The 17438-nt window shown below is 51.3% G+C and overlaps 2 protein-coding genes across 2 annotated transcripts; both read right to left on the bottom strand.

Moving 5' to 3' along the window:
- Positions 1-122: 122 nt before the first annotated feature.
- LOC102444557 (acetylgalactosaminyl-O-glycosyl-glycoprotein beta-1,3-N-acetylglucosaminyltransferase-like) lies at positions 123-2216 on the bottom strand. The gene is made up of 2 exons (XM_006132648.5): positions 1091-2216; positions 123-921 (listed from the first exon to the last, which is right to left on the bottom strand). The coding sequence occupies exons 1-2, from the start codon at positions 1629-1631 to the stop codon at positions 458-460; spliced, it is 1005 nt and encodes a 334-aa protein (XP_006132710.3). The 5' UTR covers positions 1632-2216; the 3' UTR covers positions 123-457.
- A 7752-nt stretch (positions 2217-9968) lies between these two features.
- On the bottom strand, positions 9969-15667 carry LOC102450449 (acetylgalactosaminyl-O-glycosyl-glycoprotein beta-1,3-N-acetylglucosaminyltransferase-like). Its single transcript, XM_075907931.2, has 2 exons — positions 13704-15667; positions 9969-12575 (listed from the first exon to the last, which is right to left on the bottom strand). Exons 1-2 carry the CDS (start codon positions 14242-14244, stop codon positions 12112-12114), a joined length of 1005 nt encoding a protein of 334 aa, XP_075764046.1. The 5' UTR covers positions 14245-15667; the 3' UTR covers positions 9969-12111.
- Positions 15668-17438: the final 1771 nt, after the last annotated feature.

Raw genomic sequence — 17438 nt, 5'->3', positions numbered from 1 at the left:
ACTTAGCAACAGGGGCCTGAGCAGGAAGTGGGGAGGTAGCTTCGTTCTGTAGTGTGTGTGGGGGGGTATTTATCTCTCTCAGATTTCCTGACGACTCTGGGGGGTGACTGATGCTTCTAAACAGCCATCACTAGGAACCAGAGGCTTTGTCTGTGTACCTATGGCTTTTACCGGAAGAGGCAATGCAAATGAAGCGCTGAGCGCAAGAACAAGCAGTGTGGTCATGGCTGTTTTGCACAAAAAACCCTATGCCTCCCTAAACTCAGAATCCTAGCTGTAACCAGTCAGGAGGAGTCAAGAAAAAATCAAATTTAATTCAGTTTGAACAATGTCCCTGTGCCCCATTCCCCCAAGCCAGGCCATCCCCGCCCTGTGAGTATATGGGAGGTGAGGCCTCCTTGAGGAGGGAGGAACGGTCCCCTGGTCTGCTCACGGGCTGGGTGGGAGCCAACACTCACTAAGAGAGGACAGGCCACGACATGTTGCACCGATGCTCCACATATAGCCCCCTCCACACCACCTCCACCCGGTCCAGTGACATGCCATGCACCACCATGGCTTCCCTGTACAGACACAGCTCAACCTTCATGCCGAAGACTTGGAAGCGCTCGTCGTGCTGGAACTGCAGCCCAGCGGCCAGCGCCAGGAAACCAAAGTAGACGTCGTCCAGCGGGAAGACGGGGATGCGCTCAGAGGCCATTGCCAGGGCTGGGATGCTGCCCCTGAGCATGAGGAATCCGCCCCCAGAGGGAAAGTGGGGGTATTTTTTCTGGGGGAACAGCACAGAGGAGATGCCATATTTCCCCCCCCTCATCACGACTGAATGACGCTGAATGTTACCATGGATGAGGGGGGAGGCGTTGGATGTCTGGTGCAGGTAGGTCACCAGGACAGGCGGGTTCACAAACTCATCATCATCTCCTGGAGAAGGAAAGGGATGCTGAAGAGTTTGGAGCAACTGGGGGCTGAATGGACTTCCCAGAGCTAGAGAGGGAACCCAGGAATCCTGGCTCCCAGCCCCCTTCCTCTAGCCCATCAGCCCCCACTCTGCTTCTGGCACTGGGGTGAGAACTCAGGAGTCCAGACTCACCTTTGAAGATGAAGTCGGCCTGCCCGCAGTGCTCCCCCACCCAGTGCAGGAAGCAGCGCTCCTTGAGCGACAGGTTGTGGTGGCTCTCAGTGAAATCCCACAGCACCACGTCCCCAAACTCCTCACTCTCCTGCCCCAGCAGGGCCATGTGCCGGGGATTGGGGGACACTCCTATGAGGAAGACATGTTGCACCCTGTAGTCCCTGAGCAGCCTGGGCTGGGCCCATGTGCGGCGGGCGGTGGCCCGTCTGGCAGTGGCAGCTGGGTGGGATTTTATGGCCAGGAGTAGCAGCCGCTGTCCCAGGGATCCAGAGCAGATACCATCCCCTTGGATCAACTCCCGGCAGCGGTAGCTCTGCAGGTGGGGGAACTCAGCCTGGAAGATGGTGTAGTTCAAGTGGAAGGTGTAAGTCCCGTCGCTGAGCTCCACAGAGCCGGGCTTGGGGCTGACCCATGAGGTCTGTCTCTGCTTAGTCTTCAGGTTGCAGGCTAGCCATAAGATCCCCCCGATGATCAGGATCCGGGTAGCACAGCGCCTCATCTTTGCTCCCCCCGAGGAGCGTCACTGAAAGGGAAACTGAAGCAGCCCAGGGTATGATGAACACCGTCATGCTAGTTCCAGTGATTCTCCCCGAATCAGTCCTGCTCCTAACAGCATTCAGCTTCAATGGGACTAAAATGTTGCTCGTTCCAATGAACCTGTACCTGGCCTCTTACTCATTTCTGTGCAGTTTGCTTCATCAAGATTGGGGGTGGGAGATCTCAGGAAGGAAACTGCCCCTTCCTGTGTCTTGGCATTCACTGTCCTTATTAGGCAGGGTCTGCTGATTGGGGGCGTTACTGCGGCTAGCTGGCAGCTGTTCTGGGGAGAGGAAATGAGAACTCTACCACTAAGAGAAAGGAGAAACTGGCTAGAGCAGATTGTGCAGCACCTACTGGAGGAGGGTGGTGATATTCATGGCTACAAAATATGGGCCTGGCCAACAGAGAGGTTGGTCCCCACCTACCAACCACGTCCTAGCGTTGGGCTCTCGAGAACATTGTGGCAGAAAGGTGGAAAAAGGGGAGAGAGGAAATGTACTGGAGCTGGGTATAAGGCTACATCTACATTGGCATGATTTTGCGCAAAAGCAGCAGATTTTGTGCAAAAACTTGCTGCCTGTCTACACTGGCAGGGAGTTCTTGCACAAGAACACTGATGTTCTAATGTGTGAAATCAGGACTTCTTGCGCAAGAACTATGATGCTCCCGCTCAAGAGTGCGGGCGCAAGAGGCCAGTGTAGACAGGCAACATGAATTTCTTGCGCAAGAAAGCCCGATGGTTAAAATGGCCATCGGAGCTTTCTTGCGCAAGAGAGCGTCTACACTGGCACGGATGCTCTTGCACAAAAGCACATCTCTTGCGCAAAGGCACATGCCAGTGTAGATGCTTTCTTGAGCAAATACTTGCATTAAAGAGTATTTGCGCAAAATCTTGCCAATGTAGACACAGCCTAAATGTACCCAGAGCACCAAGGTGTGCCTCTGCCCGTGTGCGGGGGCTCCAAAATCTACCAGTAGATCCTGATCTACTGGTTGGTGACCACCAGTTTAGAGGTTCAGTTTGTAGCAAAGATCCTGCAGAGGAGAGAAGCAGGGCTGAAGACAAAGTGGAGGAATTTCCAGGGTCTTTATATCTTCTGCCACATGAAGGGAAACCCATTGTTCTTGCTATGGAAAATTATAGCAACAAAACAGGATTTGTTGTCACATGGGCAAGTCACCTGTCCAGTCCTAACTCAGGTCTTTGCAGGCAGATCTCATCACTCCCAAGCAGAGCTAAACGTTCAGAGGGAAGCTCATCAGATGTGGATTTGGCCACACTAGGTTGACCAAACCTGTTGGTCTCCCAGTAGCAGGCATTTGAAATACAAGTACAGAGCCAATTCTCACACCATCACATACAAAACAGCTACCTGCACATAAATGGCACAGTCATACCCAGCGAATGATCAGCTTCTCATCAACACCTCACTTGGGCCACTTTGGACGAGATCTGTTGCAAAGATAGAACAGTGGTTGCAAAAGGGATCTATATGTTCATATTCCATTGACATAATGTCACACACACACCCCCAACGCAACACTGATGCGGCTAGGTACAATCCTAGCACCACTGGCTGCATCCCAGGGACGTCCCACTCTTGGTTCTGTATCGCTGCAGCTTCTAACCCAGTGTTAGGAGTAGGAGTGCGGAACAGAAACGGATTAGCAAGGTTATGTTCAACAATGTTGTTGAATCCCTTTACAAAGCCAAGGTAAAACTTGGTTAGACCAATGGTGGATTGAATCGGCTCTTGCAGCACGGTTCCCATATGTCTTATGAGATCTTGCCAAAAGCTAAAGAGAATAATTAATGTATCCATGTGTCACATTACCGAATTGGAGGGAAGCAGCCAGATCGCTGCTGCACCCCTAGGTGGGGGTGTTGGCCCCAGAAATTGGTATAAAAGGGAGCCATGTGGGGTATTGAATGGGAGCTTATTATTTGCTGATCTTATGTACGCTATTTATGTGAGTGTATAATGTCTGTGTGTGTAGGTAGGAATCTGTAATCTGTGTGGAAGTTGAATATTTCTCTGAATGTGGTTAAGCATTGCTGATTAACAGGCTGATTAGTCAGGCCCTGTAGGACAATGGCACTTGATGGGCCAAGGACACACCCAAAGAATGGGGGCTGTCACCTGAGAGCAGCCAGCAGGAAACTCAGAGATTGGCCTCTGACCAGGTGACCTGCTGCATACAAGAAGAGGCCAGGAAGGAGGTATAAAGAGGCCATGTAGTCGATGCCATTGGGTTCTCAGCTCAGCACTTCATCCCAGAGGCAGCACTGCACGGATCGAAGAGCCTGGAAGACCTGTGAACCCATCCTGATGATAGGAGGTGCAACAAGAACTCTTAAACCAGCAACTGTAACATCTCTGCTAGAGCCTGCATCGAGGACTGAGAGATTCGATGCATGTAACGTACTATTCTTTAACAACCTGACTCTCAGGCTTTTCTTTCTTGTGATAATAAACCTTTAGTTTTAGATTCTAAAGGACTGGCCCAGCATGATTTGTGGGTAAGATCCAGAGGGTAAATTGACCAGGGATCTGTGGCTGGTTTCTTGGAACTGGACAGAACTTGTTCGGGGTAGGTGGGATTGGGTGCTAGGACCCCCCACCTGTTTATGAGGCCCGGGGCCATCTGGGGCACGGATATTGCTGAGGTGTCAGAGGGGTTTTGCTCATGAGGCTTCAGGCAGGCTGCTGAAGCGCTCTGTGGGACTGGTTTGTGGCCTGTTTGGAGAGGTCACCAGTCTGACGGCTGTAAGGAGCCCCGGATTTGAGCAATTCGCCCTGAGCGGGCGCCCTCAGCTGTGCCCACACACAGCCCGGTCCATCACACCATGCAAGCTCTGACAAATGTTTGGAATCCAACTAAGATCAAGTCCATGTAGATATTCATGTTCCCCATATTGAAGCAGTCTTGGCATTTAGCCATGACAGCAATGTGGTAGTGTGCCTCACTTTCCCTTTTTTACACAGCACATTACGTCTGTAATACAGTAGGTTTTGGGGGCACCTCTGAGAGGATCAAATCAGGGCAAATTGCTTAGATACAGGGCTGCTTACAGCCTGGGACTAGAGATCCTCTGCTAAAGGGATCAAACCAGTCACAAAAAGCACTTCTGTTTGCCATAGTGGCCAACAAAAAGTCACACAAGCCAGGGCCGGCTTTAGGCCGATTTGCCTGATTCCCCACGCCCTAAACCTGGAAGTGTGCCGGGCACGCTGTGGGAGGGGGAGTCAGCTCATGGGTTTGGCTGGAAGGCTGGACTCTTTAAAGGGGCTGTGAGTTGTTTCTTTGAGTGCTGGGTTTTGGTTTTTTGGTTTTTTGGGGTTTTTTTTGCTCAACCAAAATTTCATTGGAATTGGGCACCGCACGTCCTAAAGCCGGCCCTGACACAAGCAATTACCTTAGACACTCCAGCTTCTGAGCCACCACCAGCACCGCTCCTTGTACAGGTGAGGGGTTCTGAAAACAAATCCAAACAGGTTCTTTCAACCTCACATGACCAGCCACATACCAGGTCAATTTATACCTCAGCTCCTGCTCAAAAGGGCACACAATGCCAATCCTTTACAATCTAAAGGTTTATTAATAAAAAGAAAGAAAGAAAAGGTGGTAAGGAATACAATGGTTAAAGGAATCAAGTTACACCCCAATTTGCAAAGCTCTTGGTGCAGGCTTGTAGCAAGAGATGAAATAATCGGCTGTTTTATAAATCTCTGGAATTATTTGTCCTCTGTTGGGGTGATCACCAGTCCTTCCAGGCTTCAGATCATAGCAGAGATCCTTCAGCGGTGACAGGCAGGACTAAAGACAGAACTGAAAGGAGACAGGGATGAAGACAAAATGGAGGAGCCCTCAGGGTCCTTTTTTATACCCTTGCTCATTGTTTTTACTGTGTGAAAGTGTCTCCAGATGGAGTTTGTCAGCTGAGCAAGTCACCTGTCCATGCGTGACTCAGGCCTTCAGTAGCAGCCATCGCTCACATGCTGGTCTGAACATTTCCTCAGCTGTAGACTGGCACCTATCAAGGCCCATGGTCAGTGAAGTGCTGCTAGTCACTTGTTGATGTAGCCTAGAAGCAAACGTGTGACATACAAGTACAGAGCCAATTCTCATAACTTCAAAAACAAATGTTTCAGAGGGGGAGCCATGTCAGTCTATAATATTAAAATCTTAAAAAAGAACAAAGCATCCTGCAGTACCTTCGGGTACAGCTACACTGCAATGCTATCGTGATTATCCCAAAGTAGCTATCCCATGTCTTCACAGCAAGCCTGTTATTTCAGGCTCGCTATTCCGACGTCCCTGTAACCTTCATTCTGCGAGGCGTAAGGAATGTTTGGAATAGCGCTATATTTCAATATTTGGCGCTGGGTAGACAAATAAGCTACTTCGAAATAGCATTGAGTTACAGTGCAGTGTAGACCCACCCTTAGAGACTAACAAAAAAATACAGGAGGTATCATGAGTGTTCATGGGCACAACCCACTTCTTTGAATGAATAGTCCAAATAAATAGCAGAAAAAGAGGGGATGGGGACAGAAAGGAAAAGATAAAAAAAAGGGGAAAAAATAGTTTATAATAGAGTTTCCATGCTACATGAAGCTGATAGCAAGGGTTCTAAGTACTCTTAAGTACCTGGTGTTTGGCCTTTTATGTCATTAGGATGCGGAATGTAGCACGTAATCCAGTTAAGGTCTTGTTTAAATCTCAATTGTAGGTATCAAAGTTATAAATGAAATTAAGCTCTGCAGCTTCCCTTTCAAGCTGTTTTTTTAAATTGGCTTGTAATAATATGGAAACTTTGAGATCCATTCATGAATGCCCAGGCAAGTTAAAATATTCCAGCGGGTTTCTGTGTGTTACCTTTTTGAATATCTGATTTGTGCCCATTAATCCTTTGTCCAATATACATGGCAGAGGGGCATTGCTGGCACTTGATGGAATATATCACATTGGTGGGTGTGCAGTTAAATGAGCCTCTGATGTGGTGGTTTATGTGGTTCGGTCCTGTGATGATGTCACTTGTATACTTGTGTGGCTAGAGCTGGCACTGGAGTTGATGCAGGGGTGGGTTCCTGGACGAGTATGATGGAGGTGTGCTGTGTGGCTGCTGGAAAGAATTTGTTTGAGATTATTAAGTATTCTTTTCCCATTTTTCCCTTCTTTTCCTTTCCCTCCCCATCCCCTCTCTTTCTCTGTTATTTAAGCTCCATTCATCTGAAGAAGTGGGCTGTGCCCACGGAAGCTCATGGTACCATCTCCATGTTTTGTTAGACAGTCTCTAAGGTGCAGCAGGACTATTTGTTTAAGTTTTTTTCAAATGCAAATATGGATCGTGCATATGAATAGTCACGGCCGGCTCTAGGACCAGCAAACCAAGCACGTGCTTGGGGCGGCACATTTCCAGGGGCGGCATTCCGGCCAGCCTTACCGCCCAACGCGGGCCTGCCTGTGGCTGCCCAAGGCAGAGCGAGCAGCCGGGCTTGCAGCAATTCAGATTAGCGGGGCCCCCGGGTGTTGCATGGACAGCTTCGGGGGAGGGCGGCCCCATCCCGCTCCCCTCTGCAGCCCCCGCACTGTCTGCCCGGGCGCATGGTGCAACACCTGCTCCGCGGGACGCAGGCTTCATGGGCCAGCTTTTCCCGCACCAAGGCGAGGCCGGGAGCCGGCGTGGGACAGCCCGAGCCAGACCAGGAGCGGGCTGGGCACTCAGCGCTGCCTTGGCCCCGCGCATCTTCCCAGAGCCGCACACGCAGCACCCGGCTGCACCACACAGAGATGCACAGCTCTGGCTGGGTCCAGCTTAGCTCGGAGGGGCTTCCCCGGCTCGGGCAGAGATTTCCCCGCAGGGACTCGCCGCCATAGGCTCTGCCCGCCCGCCCCTCCCACAGCGCCCCACCCCAGGGTAGGGTCGGGGTTTAAGGGGGGATTGATGCAGGTTGCCGGGGGGGGTCGGGTGGGGCGGGCTGGCCACGCGCAGATTGGCTGGCACGGCGTGCGCGCATGCGGGGGGGGCGGGCCTTGCTTGCCCCAGCTCAGAGATTTCAGGGGGGAGGGAGAGAGGTGTCGCTGCCTCGCTCCGGGAGCTGCGCTGCGAAGCCCTGGCCTTGCCCGTTATGTTTCCTGGCTGTGTCCGTGCGCATCCCCAGGGGCACCCATGCCATTTTCACCCCTCCCCCAGGGCACTTCGATATTTCCACGCATGCTGTGGGGTGGGGACCCGAGGGTTTGGTGGGGAGATGGAAAGGAGATGGTTAGTTAGTGTGGGGAGGTGGGAGAGGAGAGCGGACTGGTGGGGGAGGAATCGAGTTTGGCTGGGAGGGAAGAGAGGGTGCAGGGTGGATTAGGCAGGGGAGAGAAGTGGGGGCGGGCTGGGTCCAGTCACTGAGGGGGCGGGTTTGCCTGGGAGGGGAGAGAAGATGGAAACTGGGTTCGGTGAGGGGGTGGGGCGGGATGTGTGTGGAGGGGAGACAGGACGTAGGCTGGGTTTGGCCAGAGAGTGTGGTGGGAATCAAAGAGCCACAAGGTGAAAATGGTGCTTTCCTCCTCACTGCCTGTCCTGTGGCAGCAGGCCAAGGGGGGGACAAGTGTCCAAAAATGTGTTTGCTTGGGGCGGCAAAAAACCTAGAGCCAGCCCTGTGAATAGTACAAACAGAATCAGCAAATCACCAGCTTTTATAGACACTTTACTCAGCCCACTCTGTACACAATTTGGTGCAAACATAGAACACTCACAAAAGTCACCATTAGCAATAACATCAAATCCAGTGCACAAGTACTTTCACAATCATTTCTGTCATGCCACACATTAGGCTCAATGCCATTGGTGTTCTGGCACTTTAGGGTTAGCCTGTGGCTTCCCTCTGCAAGATTAAGTTTTTTTCCTTCCTCCTTTTCATATAGGGTCAAATCCTGATCTCTCTTGTTTAATAGAATCCATTGGCGGGCTGGGTGTGTCCTTCCTGCTAACAAGAGCCAGAAAGCCTTTCTTCCTGCAGCCAGGTAATTTGCATCCACAGACACTAGCCTGTTTTATCAGTGTTCAGAGTCTTTAACTGTTACCAATTCCAAGGTCTGTTTCTGTTTTAGAAACCATCCATTTTCACTACCATGTTAGTCTCACAGTTCTGTTGTCCTTCCAGTCCCAACCTCTGCTGCCACATGGAATCCGACGTCACTAAGAGACTACAAGACCCGTCCACAGTGTCTGCACGCTCCGCTCCCCAGACTTTCCTCTGATCCCAAGACCCACACTTTCCAGTTCCAGAATCAAACAACACCGTCTTGCCAGCAAGCTGGTCAAACTCATCACAACGCTCTTCAAAGTCCCTACCACTTTCCATGCCATCGGAAACAAGTTTCATTCTGTCAAAGCTCCTCAAAACTGTCCACACTGGGTCTAACCACACTGAAGCCAGTAGATCCGTTTTGAATAGAAAAATTCTGTCTGATAGGGATGGAAACCAGTCTCTCACCAAATAAACTGTTGTTTTCTACAGACAGACATTCATCTTGATCCACCTCCATCAATCACCCCCCTCTCCCCCCACTTTGGTTACAGCAAACAGCCTTCCAAAACCACCACCACCATGAGGATTCTCTTCCCTAGGAGCTTGGGCAATGGGTATCCTAGGCAGGGGCAGGCGCTGCCTTCCCAAACTGCCTCACCTAGCCCCACCCATTCTCTACCGGAGTCCCCTAGACCCTTCCCCTCAGCCTGCCATTGTGACATCAGAGAATGGGGCAGACAAGTTGGGGGCTGTGCCACCCACCTTCCCAGGACTAGAGCCATTCTGGCTGCCCAGTGCTGGGGCTGGCAGCTTTGGTGCAGGGAGGCCTTGCTGGTTAGGGGTGTGGGTGGTATGGCCCCAGCCCTGTATATTTTGAAATAACACTGCAGCCCAGACTCTCCAGTTCTCCTGTGACACCACCAGCACCACTCCTTACACAGATGAGAGGCTATGAAAACCAGTCTCATCAAATCAAAAAGGGTTTTCTGATCCCAAAGGACCAGTCACATGCCCAGAACAATTTATACCTCAGCTCTTGCCCAAAAATCATGACATTGCCAATAAGTAAGTAAGTAAGAAAGAAAAAAGAATTGCAATTGTTAAAGGAATCAAATACACACACCAATTGCAAAGCTCTTGGCTCAGGCTTATAGCAGAGATGGAAGAAATGATAGGCTTAAGGCAGTGTTTCTTAACCTTTTTTTAATAAAGTACCCCCAGTACTTACAGTTTTCAGACACGCGCATTTTTTTTCTACCACTGCAACACATTTGTTTAAATGACTTAATTGTAGCTGGGCAGGCAGTGAAATTGTTGGGTGTAAAATGTACAAAAATAATAAAGCACTGTCGAACTTAGAACACAAATTCAGTTTTCTCCAAATTTCAGTTGTTTTGAAGTACTCCCCAGACTTCTCTCAAGTACCCCTAAGGATTAAGTCATTAGGTACGGAAGCCGATTTAAAGGATAGCTTACAAGCCACAGATAATAGTTCAGCAATTTCCCATTTGAGTAAAACCCTTGGATGAATGCCTAAAAATGTCCTAAAAAAATGTGTTGAATAGGATCGGTCCCAGTGCAAGATACCCCTGAGCAACACCATGAGTTATGTTTCTCCATTCTGAAAACTGACACTTTATTCCCACCTTTTGTTTCCTATAATTTATCAAGTTACCAATCCACGAGAGGCCCTTGCCTCTTATCCCATGACAACTTACTTTGCTAAGAGCCTCTGGTGAAGGACCTTGTCAAAGGCTTTCTGGAAATCAAAGTATACTATATCCATCGGCTCCCCCATTGTACACATGCTTGTTGATCCCCTCAGAGCATATTGGTGAGGCATGATTTCCCTTTGCAGAAACCATGTTGAGTTCATCCCAACAAATTATGTTCCTCTGTGTGTCTGACAATTCTGTTCTTTACCATAGTTTCAACTCATTTGCCCGGTTCTGAAGTTAGACTTACTGGTGTATGTGGCAAGTGAGGATTGTGAGGAGTTTATTCCCCTTGTTATGTAGCATGTGATTTCTACTGTCCTGGGATAACCCCATGTGCATGCCTCAGTTTCCCTGGACACTGCACCAATACCTAGAATGGTGATGGGAGTTTTGGTGTGACAGCCTCCCCCATGTACACAATGGCCAATGTTTTTCATAACCTAAGCGCAAGAGGGGTGTGTGACCAGGTGACTCCTTTGGTCCAGGAAGTAGGACAAAGGCTGGAGACGGGGCTGGTTGCAGGGAGGAGACAGGCTGCTGGTATGTGAGTGAGTCTTGCTGGCTTAGGGTACAGGGAGGGGATCAGGGCCCTGGTTCTGGGCCGCCTCTTCCCAGGATGGACGGTGCTGACTGCTTCTGGGTCCTGTGCTGCCAAGTCTGTTCTACACTGTGTCCCTGTGAACTAATAAACCTTCTGTTCTCCCTGCTGGCTGAGAGTCACATCTATGACGGGCTGCGGATGGGGGTGCAGGGCCCGGTGACTCCCCCACCTCAGTGACAGCCAGTGATTACCAGGCTCACTGTGCATTCACAGAGGCAGAGCATCAGGGCCGTCCTAGGCTAGACCAATAAACTGGTGCCTCTATGCCTGATGGCAGCCAAGGGGAACGATTATTTTTAGAAATGTGATTTTATGATCTTCAGCAACGTCCATAAGCACATTTTAAACTAAGCTCCTGTCGACTTAGTAAACTCACAAACCGACAGTATCTACCTGAGGTGGGAAATGCCTGTTAAATGGCTTCATGGATCTTTCACAGGGTGGATGTTCTGCTAAGAGATCTGGCAGACTCTCTCACTTTTAAGTTAACTAAAACCTCTCTGGCGGAAGCAGAGCCACAGAACAGGGATAGGAAGAGGCAGGTGGATGGACACTAAGGCCCAGTGGTTCCCCACATTTTCAGGTGCTCTAAGCTGCAGCCTATTCTGCGTTTGGTAAGGACGGCCTGTTACCCGCACAAATTTCTCTATCCCTTCTACACTGTAGGGACACACACCTTTCCCCAGTTCTTAGAGCTCAGTGCAACCCTGTTAATTTACACACCCACCCTTACCCAATTTCTAGGGCACAGGGTACAACCTCCTGTGGGTTTTCAGTGGCTAAAGATCTTCAGTGGCTAAAGATCTTTCAGGATCTTTAGCCACTGAAATAGCCTGGTGTGACACTATTTTAATACGAAATAGATGGAATGTGAGTATGTGACTCAGACCTTTCAGCTAATGGCTGCTGCTCTTCAGTCTGGCTGCAGAAGAAGGCTTTGGCTGCCTGAGAGGGGACAGGTCCCATGCCCTATTCCCTGTCCATCTGAGGGAGTCAGTCCCTGCCCTGGGGCCAGAGGGGAGCTGGCACCCTCTCGCAGGCCCCCTGCACCAACCAGTCCCTATGCTGGGGCTGGGTGGGAGCCAACGCGCCCTAAGAGGGGACAGGCCCTGTCACGTTGCACCGATGCTCAACATACAGCCCTCTCCAGACCTCCTCCACCCGGTCCAGTGACACGCCGTGCACCACCAGTGCCTCCCGGTACAGACACAGCTCATCCCGCACACCGTAGACCTTGAACTGCTCATCGTGCCGGAACTGCAGCCCTGCAGCCAGCACCAGGAAACCGAAGTAGACATCATCCAGCGGGAAGACGGGGATACGCTCAGAGGCCATGGTCAGGGCTGCGATGCTGGCTCTGGGCATGAGGAAGCCACCCCCGGAAGGGAAGTGGGGGTAGATGTCCTGGGGGAACAGCACAGAGGAGATGGCATATTTTGTGCTTCTCATCACAGCTGAATGGTAGCGCATGTAGCCGTGGATGAGCGAGGAGGCGTTGGACGTCTGGTGCAGGTAGGTCACCAGGGCAGGGGGGTTCACAAACTCGTCGTCATCCCCTGGAGGAGGGAAAAGAGCAGATGGACTTCTCAGAGCTGAGGAGAGGACCCCGGAGTCCTGGCTCCCAGCCCCCCTGCTTTAACCTATCAGCCCCCTGTAGCCAGATAGAACCCGCCCCCCGACATCCTTGAGAGAGAGAATCCTTGAGAGTGAAACTCTGTCTTCAAAGGCTCCAGGGCCTCCAGAGGTGCTGGAATAACAATGGCTCTGGATGCTAGACAGGAACCAGATAACAGCAACAATTGGGCCAGCAGGCGGTCGGGGGCCTTGGACTTTTTATTGTAATTTCTGTCTTGTCCTTTTGTAGTGGCTGTGTTATCTGTTACACAGCAGTAACATTTAACAGCTAAACTTGCCTTGTAACAATAAAATAGCAACTGTTTAAACTTTAACCTGACTTCTCCTGTTGCTGTAACAGAACCAGACACAATAAAAGAATCATAGCTAGTCATAGACATGCTGGCAGTGTCTATACTGGCAAGTTTTTCTGCAAAATCATTTGCTTTTGCGGAAAAACTTGCCAGCTGTCTACACTGGCCGTTTGAATTTCCACAAGAACACTGACGATCTCATGTAAGATCGTCAATGTTCTTGCGGAAATACTGTGCTGCTCCCGTTCGGGAAAACTCCTCTTGCGCAAATGATTCGTGCAAGAGGGCCTGTGTAAACAGCACAGTACTGTTTTCCACAAAAAAGCCCCGATCGCAAAAATGGCAATCGGGGCTTTTTTGTGGAAAACCGCATCTAGATTGGCCACAGACGCTTTTCCGCAAAAAGTGCTTAAAAGCATTTTTGGAAAATCATGCCAGTAGCCATTAAGAGCTGAGCGTTGAGCCATGCCGCCTCCATGGTGCAGACTCTTGGGGCATCCGTCAGCCCCCCTGGCTGCCCGCTGCGAAGGGACTTTTTGTCCTAGAAGTCAAAGACTTGAGTGTAACAAGCTCTCTCTGCTCCATCTTGGGGCACCCGTCAGCCCCCCTGGCTGCCCGCTGCGAAGGGACCCTGTCCTAGCAGTTGAAGACTCAGGTGTGTGATAGGGTTCACGGACCACTCACTACCCTGGCCACCGGCTCACACCCCCCCTTCCTTCCCAGAGCCAGGGAGAGAACTCAGGAGTCCAGGCTCACCTTTGAAGATGAAGTCGGCCTGCCCGCAGTGCTCACCCACCCAGTGCAGGAAGCAGCGCTCCTTGAGCGACAGGTTGTGGTGGCTCTCAGTGAAATCCCACAGCACCACGTCCCCAAACTCCTCACTCTCCTGCCCCAGCAGGGCCATGTGCCGGGGATTGGGGGACACTCCTATGAGGAAGACATGTTGCACCCTGTAGTCCCCGAGCAGCCTGGGCTGGGCCCATGTGCGGCGGGCGGTGGCCCGTCTGGCAGTGGCAGCTGGGTGGGATTTTATGGCCAGGAGTAGCAGCCGCTGTCCCAGGGACCCGGAGCAGATACCATCCCCTTGGATCAACTCCCGGCATCGGTAGCTCTGCAGGTGGGGGAACTCAGCCTGGAAGGCAGCATAATTCAAGTGGAAGGTGTAGGTGCCATCGCTGAGCTCCACTGAGCCGGGGTTGGGGCTGGCCCGTGAGGTCTGTCCCAGTTTGATTCTCATGGCATGGAGTAGCCATAAAACCCCCACAAAGAGCAGGATCCAGATACCCGAGAGTTTCATCTCTGCTGCTTCAGAGTGTGGCTACAAGTGAAGGAAAAGCAAGTGAAAAATATCCAGCAATTCAATAAGGAAACATGTTTATAGGCAGGGCAGGGCAAAGATGAAAAGAGTACTCAGGAGTCCTGTCTCCCAGCCTTCCTGCTCTGACTCACCAGTCCCCACCTCCACAGAACTGGAGAGAGAATCCAGACAATGCAGTCGTATTTGGTTCCTGTCCAGAAAACTGAACAAACTGGAAAGACGGAAGAGTGAAGAGAGAAAAGCAGATTTTGTTTCTGGTGTTGACTTTAGTAAAGTCTGCTGTTCCGGCCACAAGCTGACAGTAGCATTGTAAAATATGGTCCAGGCCTGTGGAGCCAGACTCACCCTGACACCTGAGAGAGATGGGACATGGCAGGGAAGGAAAAGGATTGAAGGCTTTGTGGATGGGACAAATGCTCCCATCCTGGAGGATATTTGTGATGTGCCTGGAGCTGCTGGCAGCCTCACCTGGAGTCCCTTTGCTCAAGCCAGCTCTGGATGGAAATACCAAAGCCCCAATTCCATCATAGCTCAGTCTGGCAGTGGTGGCTTCCCTACGATATGGGCAGAAGAACTTGATCTCTGCTATTCTCTTCACCCATCAGTCCCTGGCACTGATTCTAATCTGTTGATTTCCAGTCTTGCACATTTGCTTGCCAGCTTATAAAGAGGGCAAAGTGCAGGGAGGTACCAACGGTCTGTGCAAAACTCCTGGTCTGCTGGTTATCATGATGCTATTTGCTGGCATGCTTCATTTTTCAGTTGGAAGATATGAACATTGGCTGAACTTCAAATGTCTGCTTTTGGGAGACACTCCCAGAAGGCTGGGCCAGCCTATAGTGAAGGGCCTAGTTGGGTTGAATAGCTCTACTCCAGGGGAAATGGGCCTTGAGAAGCACCAATCCACATCTGAGGAGCCGTTCTGTGGAATTCAGACCAGCATGGGAGCCTGCAAACACCTGAATCATGCATGTACACAGCTTGCCCATGTGACTCCAAATTCCACCCAGCTGCTGTAATTTTCCATAGGAAGAACAATGGGTTTCCTTCCACATGGCAGAAGATATCAAACTCTCTGGAAACTCCTCCATTTTGTCTTCAATCCTGCTTTTCATCCCTGGAAAATCTTTGCTACACACTGATGCACTAAACAAAGGACTAACAACCCAGCCAGCCTGCAGCTGTGCTCCAGGGACATGCCTTAAGCCAATGCTTCTCAACCAGTGGTACGAGTACCCTTAGGGGCAGGGCCAGCTCAAGCCATTCCTGCACCCTGGGCAGTGGGCGTGCAACGCATGTGCAGCTCCGCCCCCAGGTGCAAGACGCACGCACGGCCCCACCCCCCGGCACGCTGCGCACCTTACAGCTGCAATCAGGCACGTAGCAGTTTTCAGACATGCACATTTTTTTTCCTACCATTGCAACACATTTGTTTAAATGACTTAATCGTAGCTGGGCAGGCAGTGAAATTGTTGGGTGTAAAATGTACAAAAATAATAAAGCACTGTCGAACTTAGAACACAAATTCAGTTTTCTCCAAATTTCAGTTGTTTTGAAGCACCCCCCGAGACTTCTCTTGAGTACCTCTAAGCAGGGCCGGATTAAGTGGGGGGCTAGCCGGGTAGCTGCCTGGGGTGCCAACCTATGGGGGCCGTGCACCCAGGTGCGCGGAGCCTGATGGCAGCTCTAAGGAGCGCCACATGGCCAGGTGCAAGGCCCCCAAAGGGCCCGAAGTGGGAGGGACCGGCACCCCGTCTCACACGTCTACACACAAAATGCATTTCAAAATAGCACGTCCACACTGAGTGGACGCTGAATCGCATTTAAGGCCGGCTGGAACCAGGTCCAGCAGGGCATCAGGTCAGGAGTTACTTTGTGTTGCTGCTGCCTGAGGCGATCGGAGGCCTGTGCTTAAAGGGACCCCTCTCTGGACAGCCAGTTCTCAGGTTTCCCTGCTTGCTTGCCTACCTCGATGAGGACAGCAACGCATTTTATCTCTGCGTTCTCTGGTTGCCCTCACTCGGGACACCACAGCACTCTGCAACATGGAGCCAGAGCTGCCCCTGGGCACTCTGGTGCTTCTCGTGGACGCATTGCTGTGAGCCTGGCTGCACTTTCTGCAGGCTGCCATCCGGGAGGTCCATTGGGGGGCTGTCAGTATTCAGGAGGCCCTGCGGGAGAGCTTCCACCCTGAGGAGCACTAAGAGCCTCCCTGGTCTGCCCACTGGGGGCTTGTGCCTCATTCCTCCCTCACGTCCTTCCACTTACTCCTCCCTAAACCCACTTCCTGATGTCAAATAAAATACACGTATTTACATGAACACAAACTCTCTTTACTTAAAAAAACTGGGGGAGGAGGGGAATGAAACTTTGGTGAGACTGGGGAAAGGAGGTAGGAGAGGGGAGGAGAGAGGGTGGGAAAGGGGAGGGGGAAACCTGGGAGGAGGGAGCCGGAAGGGGGAAGCAAGGGGAAGAAGAGGGAGGGGAAGCTCAGGGCTCAGGGTTGGGGGTTTCGCTGGACCAACTTGATTTTCATGCAGACCTGCTCCTGGATTTGCATGTGGCCTTTGGTGTCCAGGCTGGCAGCTATCCTGCCATAGAAGGCTGCGTTCCTCCATCTAATGCGGAGATCATGGATGTTGGGGACATCCGCCCCAAACCTGAATAAGGTCCATGATCTCCACCCTGGACGAGGAAGGCGCCCACCTTCTCCGGGCCCTGGCAGGCTCCTGGGAGCTGGCAGACTGCTCCTGGGGAGCAGTGGAGGGCTGGCTGCCAGGGGCTTGCTGGTTCATGTTTTGGGGCCACTGGGTCAGGGGCAGTGACTGCTGGCTCTGGGCTGGCAGGTTTGGAGTTGGCACAGGCACTGTGGCCAGAGTCAACCCCTTTAAGGGCTCCGGGGAGGGAGAGGAGTGTTCTTGGTTGAAGCTGGAGTGGCCACTGGGGCATCCTGGGAAGGTTGGAGGCCCCCTATTTCGATATAAGTGTCTACACAGCACTTATTTGAAAATAGTTATTTCGAATTCGGCGTTATTCCTCGTGGAATTAAGTTTACTAAATTCGAAATACGCACTCCGCTATTTTTAATTAATTTTGAAATAGCAGTTTGGTTGTGTAGATGCTAGTAAAATTATTTCGAAATAACTACATAAGAACATAAGAACGGCCGTACT

This window comes from Pelodiscus sinensis, chromosome 22, assembly GCF_052426305.1.
Source record: "Pelodiscus sinensis isolate ZL-2025 chromosome 22, ASM5242630v1, whole genome shotgun sequence".
NCBI lineage: Eukaryota > Metazoa > Chordata > Testudines > Trionychidae > Pelodiscus > Pelodiscus sinensis.
This window is presented reverse-complemented; position numbering and strand designations above follow the sequence as displayed.